Source organism: Lipotes vexillifer, unplaced genomic scaffold (assembly GCF_000442215.2).
Source record: "Lipotes vexillifer unplaced genomic scaffold, Lipotes_vexillifer_v1.1 scaffold439, whole genome shotgun sequence".
Classification (NCBI taxonomy): Eukaryota; Metazoa; Chordata; class Mammalia; order Artiodactyla; family Lipotidae; genus Lipotes; species Lipotes vexillifer.
The window spans coordinates 2,514,830-2,537,056 of NW_006798732.1; the positions used below are offsets into that span (position 1 = coordinate 2,514,830).

The window sequence follows — 22,227 nt, forward strand, 5'->3', positions numbered from 1 at the left end:
CCCGCCCCAGGACGCTCAGGTTAGCAGACGCTTTACGCTGATGCTTGCCGCACCCTGTGGCCGAGTAGGGTTGCCTCTGTTGTTCTATAGCTTCCCCTCGCCCCGTCTGCAAGAGGCTCCTTCCCAAGTAGTTGCCTTCTTACCGTTGCTGTGGCAGAATTGGAACATCAGTTTGATTTTCCTTATACTGTAATCAAATATAAAACGCCAAACACGTCCAACTACTGTAACACTTTTACCTTGGACTTTGATAGGCTTTGCTCTCTGTACACGATACTGTGGCTCTGAAGAACTATGATCCCGTGTTGCCTCCTATGCCTGATGATATTGGTGATGAGGAAGACTCGGTGAAAATCATCCGTCTGGTCAAAAACAGAGAACCGCTGGTGAGTTCTGGTCTGCATTTTATGCTCAGCTATGAGTAGATATCATGATAAAGCCACATCTGATGGGCACAAACCATTGATTCCTCTCTTTAAAATGTACTTCCTCTGTGTCCTCAACTTTGAAATAAATGGAGCATTCACACCTAAAGCATAGGATTTAGAAAAATTAAAATGGAGCCAGCTAAAGTGGCAGGCATTCTTTTGGTTACAAATAGCAAATAGTTTTTAAAATGTGACTTGTTGACATTTACGAAAGACAGCATAACGTGCACCAGTTACAGCTGATTTGAGATTTAAAAGTGCAACTAAAAATAAATGGCTTATGGCTTTTCTAGAAAGCTGATTGATTTTAAAGTGACGAGGAGAAATTAATCAGGTATCCGATATTTCAAAATGTAGATGTAACCATTTGTTTTAGCCCCAGAATTTATACAGTGCTGAATCATGTCAAGGCCTGGGGTAGGCCGACTAATGCCTCACACCAGCCCGCAGTGATGTCGTGTCCTAATCTTCAGAACCTGTGGATATGTTACCTTAAAAGACACAGGGAGCTTTTCATGATTAGTTAAGGATCTTGAGACGGCAAGAGTCTCTTGGATCATCAGGTGGCACCAAAGTAGTCACGAGGGTTCTCATTAATGGGAAAGAGGGAAGCAGGGGGGTCAGAGGTACGGAAAGAGATGTGGTGGTGAAAGCAAGGGTGGGAGTGATGTGACCGAGAGCCAAGGGACGCCAGAAGTGTCTAGAAACTGGGACAGGCAAGGATCAGATTCTTTCCTAGATCCTCCAGGACGAATGCAGCCCTGCTGGCACCTTGATTTGGGCCTGTAATACCCATTTTTGCCTTCCTGTCGACACCTCCAGACCTGTAAGATAATAAATTTGTGTTCTAGTAAGCCACTAAATTTGTGGACAGTTGTTAACAGCAGCAATAGGAAATGAGTACAGAGTGTATCCGTATGAAACTGTATTCAAAAGGAAAATAAATGTCACAACCTAGCAGTTGACTTTAAATGTGTTGTGGCCCATTTACTCTAATTAAAACATTTTTGTGTTCTTAAAGCAAATGGCAGTTGATCATACAATAGTTGCTGGGCACTGTGTTATATACTTTACATACTGATTATATTTAATCTTCACAGTTGGTACCGTTTTTCGGTTCTTACAGACTAAGAAACAGATATTCAAAGGACTAAAGCAACTTAACCCAAAGTAGCACAGCTATTGAGATCTAATCTTGACTCTCTTTCTTCAAACACTAGTTTTTTATTCTATACCACATTCTGTGTTTATACTTTTGGGTAGTTTTTATCTTCTTTTGTTTAAAGGCAACTGTGGTATGTTAATAAATACATTGGACACTCTATCCCAGAACAATATACAGATAACTTTGCTTATTACAGAAGGATAATTGAGCCCCCGAAGCTCATCTGTGGGTGTTCTAAGGCTCCCTGTAGCCCTGGTTAAGGTTGTTTGGTTTAGATTATACACTAATGCTTTTCGCCTATGGTTATAACTCTCTGCTGGTAACCTTAGTATGTCTTGGTCTTTATCACGCAGGTGATGCAGGTAAGGGTAGATGGTACGCAGACTAGATGGAGAAAGAGCTCTCTTGGGATCTGTCACCATAAAGTGACTAATCCTTGGTGGGTTCTGTGTATCTACCAATAAGAAGTATGTTTCTGTTTTGACAAATTCACTCTCTTAGAGAGAGAATTCAAAGAGTGGCCATCTTGAGGAGATCAGTAATTCGTTACTAACAATTTCTTTGATCAGTCATAGTTTTCCAGAGGTGGTGGTTTTTGGTGTGTTGCTTTGGTGAGCTGACATTTAAACAGTCACCAGCAACATTTAAGTTCCATGCTTCCTGATAAAAGATCTTCAAACGTTAATCAGAGAAATGAGGCATGTACTGCATGGGCATTTCTCAAAAGTTTTAACTGGACCCGCTGTAAATTAGTTTCAATTTAAAAGAAATTGAATGAAGTATATAAAATAATGTAAAGTTGTGTTTTCACAGTCTGTTACTGAATAAATCACACCCTTTAGCTCATAACAAGCATGTAACAACTGAAATAATTAGACCTAACTTTGAGATGATAATTCTTTGTCATTAGCTCTCTTTTGTTATAGTTTATATAATACATTAAATTCATAGTTTAAAAATGAGAAACTGGGGAACTTCCCTGGTGGTGCAGTGGTTAAGAATCCGCCTGCCAATGCAGGGGACACGGGTTCGAGCCCTGGTCCGGGAAGATCCCACATGCCACAGAGCAACTAAGTCCGTGCACCACAACTACTGAGCCTGCGCTCTGGAGCCCGTGAGCCACGACTACTGAAGCCCACGAGCCTAGAGCCCATGCTCGGCAACAAGAGAAGCCACCGCAATGAGAAGCTTCCACGTGGCAACGAAGACCCAACACAGCCATAAACAAACAAACAAACAAATAAATAAATTTATTTTTTAAAAAAAGTAAATTAGCCAAAGGTTTTTTTTGGCCAACATATGCAGTTAAGTTCTTTAAACTCTAGGTTTCGTTTTCTGTATTTAATGCAATTTAAAGTAATTTTGAGTACTTTAAAAAATTATTTTAGTCACTGGCTCTTCGCATCCCTGGTGAGCCACAATTTGATTGCATGATTTTTGTTCAAGGGGATGTATTAAAAATAAATAAGAACTTCATGTAGGAAACAGAACCTCTAACTGGGATGAAGAAATTCCCAAAATTATTTGTTGGGACTCCTGACAAAAGGATTAAGATTTTAAATATTGTTTTAACACTGGAACATGGAATCAAGTGAGAATTACTTGTCTTGAACTTTTCTTCATCCAAATGCGTAATTACTGTATTTTCTTTAGTTTGACAATTATTGTGAAAGTGCAGAAAGATTACTGGGTGAATAAATTTATAGTTTAAAAAATGCACGACCCAGAAAAATGGAAAGTATTTATTTTTAACAAACTCGTCATTTTATATTTGTCAGTTGTCTCCTGTCATTTTGGGGAGGTCACTGGAAAAGCCACAGCTGCCGAAGGGGGTCCAGGGGAAGCAAAGACCAAGAGAAAATATAGAGTCTGAGGCATCTTTGGGAGAATGGGTCTGAGTAGGAAGACTCAGAAATCGTCAAGGTGAGGGAAGCCAGAGGCTGAAATGAAGTTCTAGCACGTGGATGGATGGTCAGGAGCTGTTTGGCAAATGATTCAGAATGTAATTTTGTTGTTAGACCGAGGTACAATGTGCCGAAATAAGCACCGAACTTGCATTAGGTGACCTCAGTGGGAGGTTTGCTCTGTATCCTTATAGCAGCAAGTCATTTATTGCAGCCTCAGGCTCCTGATCAGAAAATCAGGAGATAAGCCTCTTTTGTGAGTGTTCGGAATATCAACTGGCATCTCATGTGTTCGAAATGCTGTGTTAAGTTCTTTGCATTATGCCAGCATCAAATGAACGTGACATAGAATGATCAGGTAGAAGCTAGTTGACAACTAGATTTACAGAGAGAATGGTTTCCTGGGGGAGAGGCCGTGAACACAGATCATGTAGGTATTTGGGAATGGAAAGGGGAAGGGGTGATAGTTTGAGGGGAGGGATGGATGGGAGAATTGCGAGAAGGGGGGAAGGAAACTGGTCAGGTTGCAAGGAACAGGGCCATTCTCCCTCCCTGCGAGTCTGGAGCAATTTATACCTATTTTATCCAGAAGATTAATTTTTAGACCGGCTGAAGAAAATGAAATTCTCTTAGTGAATGTGTGGATTATGAGCCTTAATTTTCAGTGTTTCTTGCATGGATTTTCCTTTTACTTCTTTTAGAACAGGGGTTCTCAGACTCTGGTATTACTAGGGTTACCTGAGACGCCTACTTCAGATGCAGTCTGTAGGGCCTCTGCCCCCAGGAGTCCACGTCATTAGCTTGAGGTCGGGCCTGGGAATCAAATAGATTGTAAAACGTGTCGCAGGCCTTCTTGACGCCAGCGTTTGGACAGCCGTACATGAAAGCCCTTGTTTCGGAAGTCCGACCTGAAATTGACTGTGCCACCTCTTTAAGGAGATCGTAGGGCGTTGGCAGCGGTCTCCGAGGGACAGTTTTTACTTGCGTCTTAGTGCTCCTTGTTTCTAAACCATTTTACAGAAGTAACAAGAAAAGTCTAACCGGAATGTTAACTTCTCAATCTAGCCTAAAGCTGTCTACACTCTGTCTGTCATCAAAATCACATAGAATAAATTAAAAATAATTATGGACGAAAATATGTAAGTATTAAAGCATTAGATTCCATTTTAATTTATATTTCATCTCAGACTGTACCGTCAGAATGTCGACTTTTGTGTAGTATCACATGAAACGTGCTCTATGTTACTGGGTTTTGATCTTATTCATAGTACATTGCCCTAGGAATACATGAAGGAATTGTGATGATAAGGGTTTGGAAAGCAATATGGAAATAGAAAGTGTTCAAGAATGTAGGGATCAGGGCTTCCCTGGTGGCGCAGTGGTTGAGAGTCCGCCTGCCGATGCAGGGGACGCGGGAGATTGAAAAGTCTTAGGGTTATCAAATAGTTTCATGATACCATTCATTTGGAGGTTATGGGAAATTGGAGAATTTTGATAATTACAGTGAGAATTTGTCAAGCCAAGGTTATTTTTTGATGCGAAAGAGAAAGACTTTCTGTTCCCTATTCAGATCTAGCAGAAGTGGAGAGAAAGGAGGATGGTGTTGGAAGATATTGGAGAATGAAAATAGAGAAAGACAGCGAGATTTTCCTTAAAAGCCACTCTCTGTGATCCCAAATCAACGAGGCCAGAAAATCTGTCTATTCTAATTGTCATCATTATTCCACAAAATATCATTCTAAAAGTAAATCTGAGAAAACATAGAATAAAGTCAGAACAAAAATGTATGACTACAAAACGCTTGTCAACTGAAAAAAAATGCCTAACCTAAAAGTTGAGAATTATGTATTTGGTGGCTTTACAGAGGACTATAGCTAAGAAGGCAGCCTCTCTGATAGTTCTGAGGAAATGTCCCCAAGCAGTAAGGGAGAAGTTGGGATATACAGGAGTTTTGCTAAAAAAAAAAAAAAAAAAAAAAAAGAATGTAGGGATCAAAAATAAGATTGAGTCGAGTGCTGGTATCCTGTGGAAAGTGGGAGACCGTTTGTCGGTCCGCAGTTTACCCGGCATGGGGGGCGGGGGGGTGGGTAGAATCAGCAGGGAGCGAGCATGTCTGCTTCAAGGTCCTGTCTATAGCCACAGGCAAGTAATTGCAGGGCCTATAACAAGTCCTGTAAGTGTGGGAGTGCTTTTCTCCCTCTGCACGTCCTGGAAGTGATTTCTTTCAGCCCCTGGCTTTAAAGACCATTTGTGTGCCAGGGACCCCCAGGCCCCTTTCCCTTCCAGACCTTTCGTCTGATCTTTAAATTTGCATGTCCGTCCGTCTGCCCAGTGTCTCCATTTGGACGTAGCAGGCGTCTCAGTCTTCACGTGTTGGCAAGTAGACTGCTTGTCCGCAGTCTGTTCCAGCCCTGTGGTTCCCCCTCTCAATTGATGGACAGTCCCATCTCTCCAGTTATTCAGCCAAGAGCCATAGAGTCTACCTTTGATACCTCTCTTTCTTTCACATCCCATTTCCAATCCACTGGGAAGTCCTTTCAGCCCTACCAATATGTTCCAACACATCTGGACCACTTTTCATCACTGCTCTTCCTGCCAGTCAGATCCGGGCCTCCATCATCTTTGCCCTCGGTTGTTGTGACAGCCTCCTCCTTGTTTGCTTTTTTTTTTTTTTTTTTTTTTTTTTTTTGGTGCGGGGGCCAGGCTCAGCGGCCATGGCTCACGGGCCCAGCCGCTCCGCGGCATGTGGGATCCTCCCGGACCGGGGCACGAACCCGTGTCCCCTGCATGGGCAGGCGGACCCTCAACCACTGCGACCCCAGGGAAGCCCTCCTTCAGTCTCTCCTTAACGGCAGGTGGAGGGGTCCTTCGGATCATGTCACTGCCACTGTCCAGGTTCTCCCTGTTTGTTTCACAGCTCAGTCCAGAGTCCTCCCGGGGACCTACAGAGCGCTGCACACTCCGACGCCCTGCCCCTTCTGACCCACCTGCTGCTGCTTCTCCCCTTTTACGTTGGCCCAGACACAGTGGCTTCATGCTTCTCTGATGGTTCCATTTTTCCCTGTTCTTTCGCTTTGGGAAACTCCTTCATCTCCTTCCGGCCTTTTCGTTGACAGCGGCGTCTTTACATACTGTCTTCCCTCTCCCTGCCCTACCCCATCCATAGTGTTTGCCAGCTTCTAACGTGCTGTAGGATAGATCTAATTGTTTCATCTTCTGTCTGTGGTCTGTCTCCCCTGTGAGAATGTAAGCTCCATGAGGGGGAAGAAACATCTGGGTTTCTTTTTTTTTCAGCAATGTGTCGGAAACCCTTAGACCAGAAGCTGGCACATAGTATGTTCTCATTAAACATTTATCAACTTCATTGAGCACAGCAGACTGGATGGTTCCATACTGAAAAACTGTAATCCATAGTGGAGCAAGAGATTTGTTGCAGTTACCTAATTTTGTGTTACAAACCACCACCCAAGTTTGTAGCTAAAACAATAATATTATCTTTCACAGTTTTGGAGGTTGACAGGCTCAGTTGGGCAGTTCTTCCTTAGAGTCCCTCCTGTGTAGTTAGACAGGGGCTGAGACTGGAGTCACCTGAGGATTACTTCATCCCCAGGACTGGTGCCTGGGCTGGGTGGCTGGAAAGCTGGGGGCTGGTCAGGCATCTCTTTTAGCAAGTGGCATCTCCACCTGGCTGGCTTGGGCCTCCTCACAGCATGGCCGTACACGTGATTTCTTACATGGTGGCTGACTTCCCACAGAGCCAGCATTTCAAGAGTTCCAGAAGGTTAGCTGCAAGTCTTCTCACAGCCTTAGGTGCCCCAGAACCATTTCACCGCTTGACGTGGGGATACAGCAGGCACACACCAAGAGGGGAGAATTGATGCTCTGCATCTGCAAAAGTAGTGGTTAAGAAAGCAATTCTCATCAGTTTGCCTTAGACAGGTTCTGACTTTACTGCATACTAGTTGTCTGATCTCAGGCAAATTATAACCATTTGGCATTCAATTTCTCATCTATAAAATACAGATAAGTAATCTTAAATTAGATAACTAGACCCTTATGACATTAAGCATACTTTGGTGGGAGAATTTGAGACACATTGTTAAAGAAAGTGAAAGTTGATCTAATTACACTAATTAGTTATATTAAGGATGTTACATTTCCAGTCATCTTGGCTACAGGTTATCTGTTTAAAAGCAGAAAATACCAGTAATTGAAGAGTCTAAGGTTTATGACCATGGAGAGATACTCATTCAAGTCTTCGGCCTTGAATGCATGCATAGGTGAGGAAAAATGCCACAAAATCATCCTAACAATTATTTAATTTTTTTTACTGTTATTAGATATGTATTTGATAGCTGTCGTATACAAAATAAAACATCATATAGAAAGCACTTACTACAAATGGATTCCTAATTTTGTTTCCATATCTGTTTGGTAATGCTGTACATGTGTTTATTGGCGAACGCGAGAAGAATTCCACCTTCTTGGGGGTGCGCCCTGCCTCCACCTAACATGCACCTCTTCAGCGCATGGTGTGATGTTGGTGGCCCGTCTAAACCACTGCCAGTTTCTCGGAAGCAAAGTCATGAAAAGGCGTTCAAAGTAACCGTGTGTACCTGATGTTCTGACGAACAGCATGCAGTTAATTTGCTTCTGAACATACATAAGTAAAGAATTTCTGGGTTCTTTTTGAAACTGTTTCCTAATCTCATGCCAAAATGTTAGTTCTGTTTATACCTAGGTGCAGTCCTAGTACATAAAAAGCTCGGAGTAACAGATATTTTTTTCCCCCCCAGTTTCTTTATTATCATTGCTGAGTTCCTTTACTGTAATGTAATAGTGTAACAGAAGGATCACTGAACTAAAGGTCAGGTGATCTGGGTTTTAGTTTTCTAGTTTATATAATCTTTTTTCTATTCACTTCACCTCTGTTTAGTCTACCTTCTCATAGGGTATTGTAAAGATAAAGCGAAATGAGGAAACGCTGTAAAAGGGTAAAATCATAGTATTCAAATACAAGGTATTATAATGGAAAGAAGATATTTGTACACTTTGCATAGTACTGAAGGGATTAAAGGTTTCAAAAGTCTGTGCTGAAAACCTTAGACGATCTGTGTGGTAGAAAGTTGTGTGTCTAGTGATAAGTATTTGTGAGCAAATGGCACGACGTCTGTTCCCCCTTCCTTTCCTTTTAGTAGCGTTTTTACTTTTTCCAGATGAATGTCCTTATTTCTGTCCTTATTTATTTCCTACCACCCAGTACACACATTGACCCACAAAAACTTTTTTTTTTCCTTAAAAGGGAGCTACCATTAAGAAAGATGAGCCCACCGGGGCCGTCGTTGTGGCCAGAATCATGAGAGGAGGAGCTGCAGACAGAAGTGGTGAGAGTTTGAACGTTAGGCGGGCGTGGACGGGGCGCGTGGATTTTATGTGTCACATTTCTGGGATGTAACTAAGAGGATAACAGTCTTTTGATACAACACAGCAAAACAGTAATAAGATATTGTACTCTGTGTTAAAATGTGGGAACCTATTTAAATGGTAAATTTCATTCTAGAATACTTTACGGTCTTAGCTTATATAGGCTTCCAAGGTTATATTAAGACTTAGTTCAATGTTTCTGATTTGAAAAGTACTACTGAAAGCACACAGCCTTTTAAAAAAATTATCTTTAAGATGAAAGTAATGTGCATCTCTAGAAAAAGACTGAGATGCTTCTGCTGTTCCTTTGGCAGCGTTGTGATGTTATGGCCTTGGCAAGGCTGGAGCCTCAGCCTCTGAAACCTCAGAGGCCTGAGATGTGTGTCCTTGTGTGCACTGAGGGCACCACCACACGGTGCTTTCAGGATGGGCACACTGCAAACCACGGTTCCTTTTGTATGCAACACTGCTTACTTTCTGAATTTGCGATTTCTCAGGTCTTATTCACGTTGGCGATGAACTTAGGGAAGTGAATGGGATACCTGTGGAGGATAAAAGCCCTGAGGAAATCATTCAGATCTTGGTAAGCTGAAAATTTACTTAAAAACTGCAGTGAAAATGAGGTTGAATCACTGTATTTCAGACCTGGTTGTGAACACAGGATTTGGATTTAATAGTCCAGGGTTTGGATCCCAGCACTGTTACTTAATCCCCCTTATGTCCTTGGAAAATACTGTAATCTTTTTATTTCCTCCCTGTTTTCATCTACAGGATGAGAATAAGAAGTGGTAACTCTCTCACTGGAGTGTGTGGAGCGTTAAATGAGCTAATGTAGATCAAGAGTTTGACAGGGCCCATCTCAGATTAGGTCCTTAATACATGGCACGTACTCTGTTGTTGAGGATGCATTTATCTCTGTCTCTAGGGGCTATGCTTTCCGGGTATATAAAAAAGTGAAACTAACTTAGATGCCTTATGAAATCTAAAAGGAAATGAAATTATTATAAGCCTTGGCAATATAAATTCTCAAGTTCATTTGTAAGGATGGAATAAAGGGAGACTGTCCCTGTTACATATGAAGACATATTAACCTATAGAGAGTTTAGTATCTCAAAATAGACCTCAGTACATATGAAAATTTAGTGTATGATTAAGATGGCATTTTAAATCAGTGTGAAGGCAGTGAGATCATTTCATAAATGGTATTGGATTAATCGATGATTCAGTTAGAAAAATATAGTCCTTATTTTACAACTCACACAAAAATAAATCCCCTCAAATCAAGTAAGTTTTTAAAAAAGTCATAAAAAGTAGAGAAAGGTTTCTTTAACCTTGATGTGAAATTCAAATAGAAAAATAACTGACGTGATGACTGGAATTGAAAACTTTCTCTACGGTAAAAGATGCTGTACATAAAATTTAAAAGACAAATGAGATCGTAGGCAAAATATTTTCAATTTATATGGTAGAAGGCTCATATTTTAATGGATATAGAGAGTTCTTAAAAATCATTAAGAAAGAAACGGTTACAGAAAAATCAGCAAAGTGTATGTACAGAGAATTACAAAAGAAGACATGATGTCTGAAACATATTGGATTGGTGGTTATTTAAAAGCTTGGTAATGCCCAGAGTTAGCCAGATTATAAGGAAATAGATAATGTTTATATGCTTTTCTTGGTAGGGTAAACTAGAACCTTTTGAGATGGCTATCTGAAACTACCCATTTTAAATTTGCGTACCCCTTAATCAAGAAATTCAACTGTTGCAAATTAACCCAAAGGAAATAATTTCAAATGTGTATAAACAAGATATTTTTAAAATATTTAGAAACTATCAAGAAGGTTGAATTGATTATTCATTCATGTGATGGGTTACGGTGAAGCGTTCACAATGGCTGATAGACTTATATGACTTAGTATAATAGTCATACTAGTAATTGCTTACATGGATTGAGCCCTTAATGATACTGTTCTAAGGGCTTTACATACATTAAAACAGCGGTCCCCAGCCTTTTCGGCACCAGGGTCTGGTGTCGTGGAAGACAGTTTTTCCATGGACCGCAGAGGGGTGGGGGGAAGGTTTCGGGATGATTCAAGCGCATTACACTTATCGTGCACTTTATTTCTGCTCTTATTACATTGTGATATATAATGAAATAATTATACAAGTCTCCATAATGCAGAGTCAGCGGGAGCTTGTTTTCACTTGCCACTCTCTGATGGGGTTTTGTTATGAGTCTGCAAGCGATTGACTTACGATGGTCTCCGTGCAGTCAGACCTCTCTGCTAATGATGACCTGTATGTGCAGCCGCTCCCCAGCGGTAGCATGACCGCCTCAGCTCCACCTCAGATCATCAGGCATTAGATTCTCATAAGGAGCCCGCAGCCTAGATCCCTCACGTGTGCGGTTCACGGTAGGGTTCGCGCTCCTGTGAGCATCTAACGCCGCCGCTGATCTCACAGGAGGCGGAGCTCAGGTGGCAGCGCGAGCGACGGGGAGCGGCTGTGGATACAGATGAAGCTTCGCTCGCTCGCCCGCCGCTCGCCTCCTGCTGTGCGGCCCGGTTCCTAACAGGCCGCGGACTGTTACCGGTCCATGGCCCGGGGGTCGGGGACGGTGGTTATTTAAAAGCTTGGTAATGCCCAGAGTTAGCCAGATTATAAGGAAATAGATAATGTTTATATGCTTTTCTTGGTAGGGTAAACTAGAACCTTTTGAGATGGCTATCTGAAACTACCCATTTTAAATTTGCGTACCCCTTAATCAAGAAATTCAACTGTTGCAAATTAACCCAAAGGAAATAATTTCAAATGTGTATAAACAAGATATTTTTAAAATATTTAGAAACTATCAAGAAGGTTGAATTGATTATTCATTCATGTGATGGGTTACGGTGAAGCGTTCACAATGGCTGATAGACTTATATGACTTAGTATAATAGTCATACTAGTAATTGCTTACATGGATTGAGCCCTTAATGATACTGTTCTAAGGGCTTTACATACATTAAAACAGCGGTCCCCAGCCTTTTCGGCACCAGGGTCTGGTGTCGTGGAAGACAGTTTTTCCATGGACCGCAGAGGGGTGGGGGGAAGGTTTCGGGATGATTCAAGCGCATTACACTTATCGTGCACTTTATTTCTGCTCTTATTACATTGTGATATATAATGAAATAATTATACAAGTCTCCATAATGCAGAGTCAGCGGGAGCTTGTTTTCACTTGCCACTCTCTGATGGGGTTTTGTTATGAGTCTGCAAGCGATTGACTTACGATGGTCTCCGTGCAGTCAGACCTCTCTGCTAATGATGACCTGTATGTGCAGCCGCTCCCCAGCGGTAGCATGACCGCCTCAGCTCCACCTCAGATCATCAGGCATTAGATTCTCATAAGGAGCCCGCAGCCTAGATCCCTCACGTGTGCGGTTCACGGTAGGGTTCGCGCTCCTGTGAGCATCTAACGCCGCCGCTGATCTCACAGGAGGCGGAGCTCAGGTGGCAGCGCGAGCGACGGGGAGCGGCTGTGGATACAGATGAAGCTTCGCTCGCTCGCCCGCCGCTCGCCTCCTGCTGTGCGGCCCGGTTCCTAACAGGCCGCGGACTGTTACCGGTCCATGGCCCGGGGGTCGGGGACACCTGCGTTAAAACACACACACACAAACTAGAAGAAGGGGAAGGGAGTATAGGGAAGACTTGCTTTCTTTCTACTTATGCAATTTAGTATTATATAAATTCTTAATAAGGTTAGTGAGTTACTTTTGTGATCACCTGCGTTAAAACACACACACACAAACTAGAAGAAGGGGAAGGGAGTATAGGGAAGACTTGCTTTCTTTCTACTTATGCAATTTAGTATTATATAAATTCTTAATAAGGTTAGTGAGTTACTTTTGTGATAAGCAATAACAGTGATATTACCATTTTGAAATCACTCCTTTATACAATTCTGATATTTATACTATTAAACCCCCATTTTATGTGAGTCTCTTTGCTGCCCTGGAGCTGCTTCCATATGCTGACAAAAGCTGATTCAGTGCAACTTTTCCCATCCTGGCTTTCAGTGACTTCATGCTGATAAATTGAAACTGGCTGTGATGGGAGTAGTCACACCATGGAAACTGGCAAACAATATCAATCAGGGCCTTTTTAACAAGATGGAGTCCTGGCCACCAGCACACACTGATAGTGAGAGCCTCAGGGAGGTCCGCCACCCCTCCCCCTCTCGCCTTTCCTCCCTGTCCGCCTGTCCTCCTAAATATGTACTTAGTGCTTTCACAGAGCTTACCATTTAGTGAGGGTAACAGACATTAAGAAATAATTGTGTAAATAATTGCATAGATATGGTTATGACAAATGCTAAAAAGAGAAAGAATGACGTAAGAGTGTGTTAAAGGCAGACCTACTATTAAAAAAAATTTTTTTTGAAGTGTAGTTACTTTGCAGTGTTGTGTTAGTTTCAGGTGTGCAGCACAGTGATTCAGTTACACACACACACACACACACACACACACACACACACGTGTATACATATATATATTCTTTTTCAGCTTCTTTTCCATTGTAGGTTATTACAAAATAATTGAGTAGAGTTCCCTGTGCTACACAGCAGGTCCCTGATAGGAAGACCTACCCTTGTCTGAGGAAGTCAGCAAAGAATTGGGATTATGGTTGCTTGCTTTAATTAAATTAGGATAGACAATCTTTTCATCTTTTAATTAATCTGCTACATTTGGTACTTCTCTTACTAACCAGAATATAATAGAGATGAGTGTGTGTTCCATTATTTTTCTGATGAGCATTGCAACTAATTGAATCATGTATTTATAGCCACATTACTGGCAGTTGTAGGAATTCTATCCCTGAAACCTGGCCGCTGAGCCTTAGGTGCAGTGGTCTGAACCTTGCACACGGTCTGTTCTTGCCATTTAATCCTGTTTAAGGCACTGTGCATATTCTGTCTTTCTATTTTGAAGTAACTCAACATGGATGGTAATACATTCATCGGCATTTTAAAAGTGCACAAGAGGTAAAAGTGGTTTAGTGGTTAATGTTTTTTAACTTATTTGACAAACTTTAGTGCCTTCTCACGTTACAGGAATTTCTACAAAAATAGTTTCCTCGGTTCTAAGTGGAAACCCCAAGCTTGTAAATTTTTAGAATCGTTTCATTTTCTACCTATTTGACTTTCTTCCTCCTTGGCTCCAGAGGTTTTCTTATAACTCTTTCTCTCCTCTGACATCAGGCTCAGTCTCAGGGCGCAATCACATTCAAGATCATACCCAGCATCAAGGAGGACACACCATCAAAGGAGGGCAAGGTAACCATTCCTCAGAAACCCTTTTTTTTTTTTTGTGAGAACCAATGTTTTTCCATTTACTAAATATCCCCCTTGTCACAACAAGTTTATCTTAATATTCTGTTTCTTAAATAAATCAAGAGTTAGAAGAATGTTGGCCACTTCACATTTATTCTTTTATATTTATGCATCTGAAACGGAACTTTCTTCCAGATGTTTATCAAAGCCCTCTTTGACTATGACCCTAATGAGGATAAAGCAATTCCATGTAAGGAAGCTGGGCTCTCTTTCAAAAAGGGAGATATTCTTCAGATTATGAGCCAGGATGATGCAACATGGTGGCAGGCAAAGCACGAAGGAGATGCCAACCCCAGAGCAGGCTTGATTCCCTCAAAGCATTTCCAGGAAAGGTGAGTTCCTGGCACAGAATCGTGGCCTGTCTTCAGCTGACCTTTTGTTCCCTGCAAAATACCACTCCAGCATAGTTGTGATAAAATAAGCACTAAAACCTTTGCCTTAGAATTCCTTATCCCTCAGGTCTGGGTTTCTGTTTTGTCTAACGAAGCATGAATAATGACCAAAAATAATATGACACTCTCAGGTCATGTTCCGTTTTTGTTACGAAACAAATGGAAAATAGCACGTTAATATCTGAAACTGTATTGATGTGAAAGATGGAAAAACAAAGAAGAGTGATTTCAGAGTGGGGAGAATTTATAAAAATTTGGATGTAGAGGATTTATTTCTTAATTTGAGTAGATTGCATTGCGTTCATTTTTTCCTCCAACGTTCCATTTCTTTCTTACGGCTTTTAATATTTTGGTGTTAACGTTAATCTTGGATCTGAACTGAAAACTGATCGGCGTATTGACCTTCTTTTCCTCCAGGAGATTGGCTCTGAGACGACCAGAAATATTAGTCCAGCCCCTGAAAGTTTCCAACAGGAAATCATGTAAGTTTGTTAATCAGAATGCAGAGTAACTAAGTCTCGCTGTTTACTTTTGACTATTACAGCAGGTGTTTGTGGTAGAATAAGAGGTCCTATTCCCTGTGATAGTGTTCGGATCATCATTTCACAAGAACCAACAAGGAACAAATTCATAGTGGGAATAGTAAAGTGAGTCTTTTGAAGAAAGGGGTGTTTGGGGTTGTTTGTAATAAACCTATGACTCACTCTTTAAGAAAAAAGCTAATAACTACAACTCTCTTTGATTCTGAATTTAGGTCATTTATAATGTAACCTAAAATGCAACTCTTATTTCTCTAAAGCTAGGAGGTTTGGATAAGATATTTCTTGGTAAAGATCGGAGGGAAAAAATCCATCACTTTCTAGGGCACAAAAGCAATTGTGCCTAAAGCAGTCATTCTTGTTCTACTTGCTTCCTTGCTTATTTTGACATCACAGTAACTCTGACCTTCAACCGGTCCGTTCAGAGTTATTACCAAACTAGATTAAAAGAAAACAAGAATAAGGAAAACGATGATGTAGGATCACTGGAGAAGAATGCTTTTTCTTTTAACCCAGCTTCTCTCAGACTCTCTTTACTTCTCACCTCCCACCTCTTGTGAGTCCCCATCCTACTTTATCTTCTCTGCTTCATGGTTCTAGGTATTTTAAGAGTTAAAAAAAAAAAACCCTTTTGTTTTCAGCATAGAAATTGTACCTTAAAAGGTGAAATGAGCAAATAAATGGTCCTGGAATTTCACACCAACATCTGTTTTTAGTATCGTTGCATTTTTTCCCATCTCCTGTTATTTCTGTCAGTTTGGAGAAGCCTAGAGCCCAGGAATCACGTTATAAGGGAGCCAAACTGCAGTCGAGTATAAATCTCACAGGCAAGCTTCAAGTAGAGCACTGATTCGAAAGCCTGCTTGTTCTTGCTCTGTTAAGTCTGGGCAGAAGGAAAAAACACTTGTCACAGAATTGCCACATGTCCCATGACATCGAAAGTTTCAGGTTTAACCAGAATGTTGCATTGTTCTTAAGTGTGATGAATTTTCACTGGTAACTCATCCAGTGGAAAGGAGCTCTGAGGCCTCTACCTGACTTGCTCTGTGAGGGTTTTTTAAATTTGAGGGCCTGCACATCTCTTATACATTTGGTGCATGTGGGATAAAATGTGTCTAACTTGAAAATGAAATAAATGTGATTCTCCTCGAATCTGAATCCATACTCTGATTTGCTTGAGTTTTAGGCAACTTAGAAATGGGTAATTGGTTATAATTATGAATTTGCACTTACTTAGAATTTTTGATGTATTTTTTTTGTTTGTTTTAAAGAACTGTGCAAAGTAGGGAGATTGTCTTCTTAATAGCTCTCCCCAAACTGGTTTCAGGATAAATGTGTGTGAGAGAGAGAGAGAGAGAGAGAGAGAGAGAGAGAGAGAGAGAGTGTGTGTGTGTGTGTGTGGTGTGTGTGTGTGTGTGTATAGAGCTCTAATTGTAATGGAGGCTATTTTGTCTTTCAATTTATATAATTTCTTTTTTTAAATTTAATTTTATTTTTTTATATAGCAGGTTCTTACTAGTGATCTGTTTTATACACATCAGTGTCTACACGTCGATCCCAATCTCCCAGTTCATCCCACCGCCCCACCACCCAACCTCTCTTTCCCCCCCCTGGTGTCCATACGTTTGTTCTCTGCATCTGTGTCTCTAATTCTGCCTTGCAAACCGGTTCATCTGTACCATTTTCCTAGATTCCACATATATGCGTTAATATACGATATTTGTTTTTCTCTTTCTGACATACTTCACTCTGTATGACAGTCTCTGGGTCCATGCACGTCTCTACAAATGACCCAGTTTTGTTCCTTTTCATAGCTGAGTAATATTCCATTGTATATATGTGCTGCGTCTTTATCCGTTCGTCTGTCAGTAGGCATTTAGGTTGCTTCCAGACCTGGCTATTGTAAATAGTGCTGCAGTGAACATTGGGGTGCATGTGTCTTTTTGAATTACGGTTTTCTCAGGGTATATGCCCAGTAGTGGGATTGCTGAGTCATATGGTAGTTCTATCTTTAGTTTTTTAAGGAACCTCCATACTGTTCTCCATAGTGGCTGTATCAATATACATTCCCTCCAAGAGTACAAGAGGGTTCCCTTATCTCCGCACCCTCTCCAGCATTTGTTGTTTGTAGATTTTCTGATGATGTCCGTTCTAACCAGTGTGAAGTGACACCTCATTGTAGTTTTGATTTGCATTTCCCTAATATGAATTTACATAATTTCTTTTATATGTTAATACTCTAGTGTTTGAGCTTCAGGACTTGTCTTTATGGAACGTGGTCGTCCTTTCACCCTTTCTTCCTTTTCTTCTCTCTCTCTCTTTTATTTTTAACCTAGATTTTGATTCACTGAGAGATGCATTGTTTGTTCTCATAGGTAGATGTTCTTTACTTTTAAATTAAAAAAAAATCTGATTGATATTATCCAAAGTAAATACAGCGTGTAGTAAATACAGCCTCGTTCAGAGAGACCGTATACTTCTGTGAAAATTAAATAGAAGGCCACTGTCTTTATTCTCAAAAAATTGAAATTCCATTTGAAATTTCTTTGAATGTTGTCTCATAAACTCCCGAACTCAAAAGGTATACAAAAATCATTGCACTGGATCTGAACATTTATTATTATTATTTTTTAATTTATTCATTTGGCCTCACTGCACGGCACGTGGGGGGATCTTAGTTCCCTGACCAGGGATCAAACCCATGCCCGTTGCATTGGAAGAGCAGAGTCTTAATGACCGGACTGCCAAGGAAGTCCCTGGATCTGAACATTTTTATAAGTATTTAAAAGCACTTTGTTTTGAAACCTGTGTATTTGAAAGTGATTTTTTTTTTTTTTAATGTAACTAAATCTTATAAAGACCATTTGACTCAACACTTCCTGGACTTCAACCTTTGGTACTTAGATTTTTGGAATAGGACAATTTGTTATCATGCCCTTTGCTAAATTACAGAATAATACTATGAAGAAAAGCAGAAAGTTGATATAAAATCCTTTATTTTTATATTTTATTTTATTGAAAAATATCTGTATATATTTTATAATCGATCTATTTAATTACATTGAATAGTCATGGAATAGGTTTTAAGAAAATTTCTGATTTAATATAAAATTTCTAAAAGAAGAATAATTCTCTCATGTTGGTGTTTATAAATTTATGAAAAATACTTATGTTGATAAAAATTTTCTGCACTAAATTTCACAAGTGCTCTTAAAACCTAGGAAGATATTGGTTAAGCAATGAGTTTAGAATAATGACTTAAAGGTCATTAGCCAGTTAACTTTTTTGACAGATTGATTGCTTTTGTATTAGTAGGATTTTACTCTTTATTTGATTCACAGTGTATCATCATAACTGAAGTCTTCATGGAGGAAAAGTTCATGGAAGATGGCTCTGGTGCTGTAGGGCGTCAGCTAGTGTGCACACAGAGATCAGAAAGGACTGGAGCACCCTCGTACTGTTATCTCTGCCTTTATATTTGTGCTAGAACTCTGGGTCCGGGCTCCATGGTTAAAAAATCAGAAGCCATGGTAGTACCAACCTCCTCAGACTTTTGAACTGGCACCCTTATGCAAAACTCTGAGTGTGGGTGGTATTCATCCTTGATGCTTGGTTATTTCCTCTCCTTAGGAATCTTGGCGTATCTGATGCATATACAGAAAACAGGCTCCTCAAACGAAGTAATTTGCCTCTTACACATTCCTAAAAACTAAAACATGAACTCTTAAAACTAAAACATTCTGGGCTTCCCTGGTGGCGCAGTGGTTGAGAGTCCGCCTGCCGACGCAGGGGACGCGGGTTCGTGCCCCGGTCCGGGAAGATCCCACGTGCCGCGGAGCGGCTGGGCCCGTGAGCCACGGCCGCTGAGCCTGCGCGTCCGGAGCCTGTTCCTAGATCTTAGAAGCTTGATGTGGGAACTCATCTCCTCCGCTCTCTCCCTGCTCCACCTCCCATTTTCTGGAGGAATAGCTTATCCAACAGAGAGATTTATGACAGAATTTTATCTTCCCGCCCTCCCCCTTCATCCGGTGCTAGGTTCTCACATAACGGGTTGATGTTAGTAATACAGACAGAGGAACAGACCCGGCAGGCTGACAGGTGTTCCTTGCTGTGACCAACGTTTAGATTGTTATCAGAAGGACATGGGGTGCGTGTTTGGGGCCCAAGTAAGCGCCTGTCTCATGTCTCAAGTAGCGCGTAGGGGCAGTTCTCCTAACAGACACCTAGTAGCTTGCAGTTCTTGTGTCAATAGAATTTACCCTACGACTTTCCTGCCAAAGCTTATTTTTACAGTTCAGTTGCATATATAAAGCCATATGATAGCACCTAACCTTTAAAAAGAAATATGAATTTCTTTGATTACTTGAAATATTGTTTGTTCCCTTTCTATTGAAACATAAGTATGTAAGTTAGGAATTAGCTTCTTAGTAGCATAAACATTAACTTCAGTTTGATGTAACTTATATTTAAATCGAGTTCTTATTCATGTACTATATTTTACTGCAGAATGTTCAAGAATGATACTTACTTACAGTGCTTGGTTTCCTTTTTTTGGCTATCAAAGTATAAATAGCTGAACATTTCTAATAATGCTGATTGAATAATATTAATGAAGACATTTTCTTTTACAAAATAGCTCTAATAGAATTCTAGTAATAAATAAACCAGAGATCAAAAATGTACAGTTTATTGACTTTTTAAAAATTAGAAGGTAAGGACACAAAATAGTTTAGAATTTGTTTTAACCGATTTTGATGGTTATCATGTGGGTAAAAAAGAAAATATTTGACTGCAGGCAGGAGGTGTTCATTCAAGCAGGCTGTCACCAGATTCACTCAAAGACGAGTATTTTGTGGACTGAAGATCTCAAGCTACCAACAACAGAATTTAAACGTTGAGGGGAAGAGTGAATTCACTCCTCACGGCCCCGGTGTGTGGAAGACGGAACTTTTGAGAATAGTCTGTATATCATTGCTCCTGCAGGCTGTTGTAACACTGCTTTCCAAGTTGAATAAGCACCTTCTTCCTGGCATCTCAGATACTGTTTATTTACTGTGTTCACACATAAATTTAATTCAGAAATGGACAAATAGATTGCTTATGTTCCTAAATTTCTGTAGCTAAAACTGTGTCAAACATTTTCTTAATATTAGTGGGACCATGTGTAACAGAAACATACGGGGTCTTAAAAATACTGGAAATATTTTTTTCCCCTGACGCTCTTTGGGAGATGCCGAAGATCACAGCTCATGTAGAAAGAGGTGTAGACGAATTAAATTGTAAATTGCACCTCTGATTGTTTACACCATGAGATGGTTGAGGTAAAGGCGTTTCTCACTGCTTATTTTTCATCTGTGATATCCTTACATATATAAAGATAACACTGTCAGGGTGTGTGTTTAGCTTTTCCATCTGAGAGGGTCTAAGCCATATGGTCTCTGGGGACCCGACGTCATGCAGGTAAGAGGGTTGATCAGCGGTTAGGGGTCTGGTCTTTGGTCATGGATCACCGCAGCCTTTTAGGGGAGATGGCATTGAGCGGTGAGGGGTCTGAGAAAGCAGTTTCCAGAGTGGGGCTCTAACTTTGCCCCAAGACTATCCCACTGATAGAGACCAGCTTCTCCACTTGTCAGGAGTATCAGACATGTCCCACGCGGGGTGACCGCCAGTGACCGGGAAAGCCCCTCCTGCCTGGCGCGCAGAGCTCGTCAAGTGCTTTTCATGCGAGCCTCCACACTCCTTTCCCTGAGGACGGCAAGTCTCTCTCTTCGTGACCTTGGCCTCTCTGTGTGCTTTTTATAATTGTCACATCCTGCGCGTCCGTGCTTGATGGCGTAGCGTGGACTCTCGCTGCGGCCGGGAGAGGAGAGGGCCCCTCCCCAGCTCTCCTGGCACAGGGACACCTGAGAGGTTGATGTTTCGGGGCGGGCCAGAGGCTGGAGCAGCAGAAGGTGGACGGAAGTAGTCGGGAAGCTTGAAAGAAATGTGTTATTTCCGATGACCTTTCCCCTGACGTGCATTTTCTGGCTTGAAGCTCCAGGTATTAAAACGTGACTTTTGATGTGATGGCGTAGCGTGGTAGTTCAAAACTCAGCCTCTGGAGCCAGGCCGCGTGGGTCCACAACCCAGCTTTGCCACGTACGACTGCTCCCTCCCTTTCTGCCTCTGATTCCCCATCTGTAAGATGGGGATAATACTTCCGACCTCATAGAGTGGTTGGAAAATTAAGTTTATGCGTTTGGCATCCATGCAGCAGTGCCTTCCCAAAGGAAGAGTCCTGCCCCTTACCCCAGCTGTCTTCTGAGGTCTTACCTTCTGTATATTTCCTCCCTTTTTTTTCCTACTGGATGTCTCTTAAGCATGATACTTGCTATTGGGTGTTTACGTGTGTGTTGTATCATGCTAAAAATACCATTCTCTTCCTACTTAAGAACTGCAAGGAGGAAATATTCTTTTGAATATTTATGGAGCCTATTTAGGACCTCTTATTAGAATATGAAATATACATACAGTACATGTACTTTAAGTTACAGATTTTATTTTGTGGATTGGCTTTGGTGTTTTAATTTGTGTGTGTGTGTGCGTGTGACATGGCTTTTATCATCTGATTTATGTGACATTGAGTCTTTAATCATGAGTGCAATACTCAAGCTATCCTGCTGTTTCTATCAGAAAATACACTCTGTTTAACAGTCAACTTTACAGCAGAAATGTCTGAGATCACAGGCTGATCAGTCTTAAACACAGCTTGTGTTATTTCTACCTGGATGCCTGGCTTGGCTATCCTGTGTCACATCATTCATTGTTTTCTAATAATTTGTTTTAGATGCACATGACATTTCAGAGCTACTAAGAAATGAGGATAAATAAACTCACAACTTGAGTGACTCATACTGTGAGCCTGAATAATAATGATTTGCTTGTCATTTTGGCAAATACTGTCCAAATAGAGCTAATGCAGTTTGAAGGCCCTTAGGTATTTGAAAAGTAAAAATAGGCT

At 41.0% G+C, this 22,227-nt stretch overlaps 1 protein-coding gene across 1 annotated transcript in view; it reads left to right on the plus strand.

Annotated features, from left to right (window-relative positions):
* Positions 1 to 22,227, plus strand: part of MPP7 (MAGUK p55 scaffold protein 7) — a 179,618-nt gene that overhangs the window by 78,209 nt on the left and 79,182 nt on the right. The window contains exons 4-9 of the mRNA XM_007470910.1: positions 255 to 386; positions 8,800 to 8,881; positions 9,419 to 9,504; positions 14,165 to 14,239; positions 14,432 to 14,628; positions 15,106 to 15,170. Coding sequence (XP_007470972.1) covers positions 315 to 386; positions 8,800 to 8,881; positions 9,419 to 9,504; positions 14,165 to 14,239; positions 14,432 to 14,628; positions 15,106 to 15,170 — 577 coding nt within the window. The 5' untranslated portion in view covers positions 255 to 314. The remainder of the gene's footprint in view (positions 1 to 254; positions 387 to 8,799; positions 8,882 to 9,418; positions 9,505 to 14,164; positions 14,240 to 14,431; positions 14,629 to 15,105; positions 15,171 to 22,227) is intronic.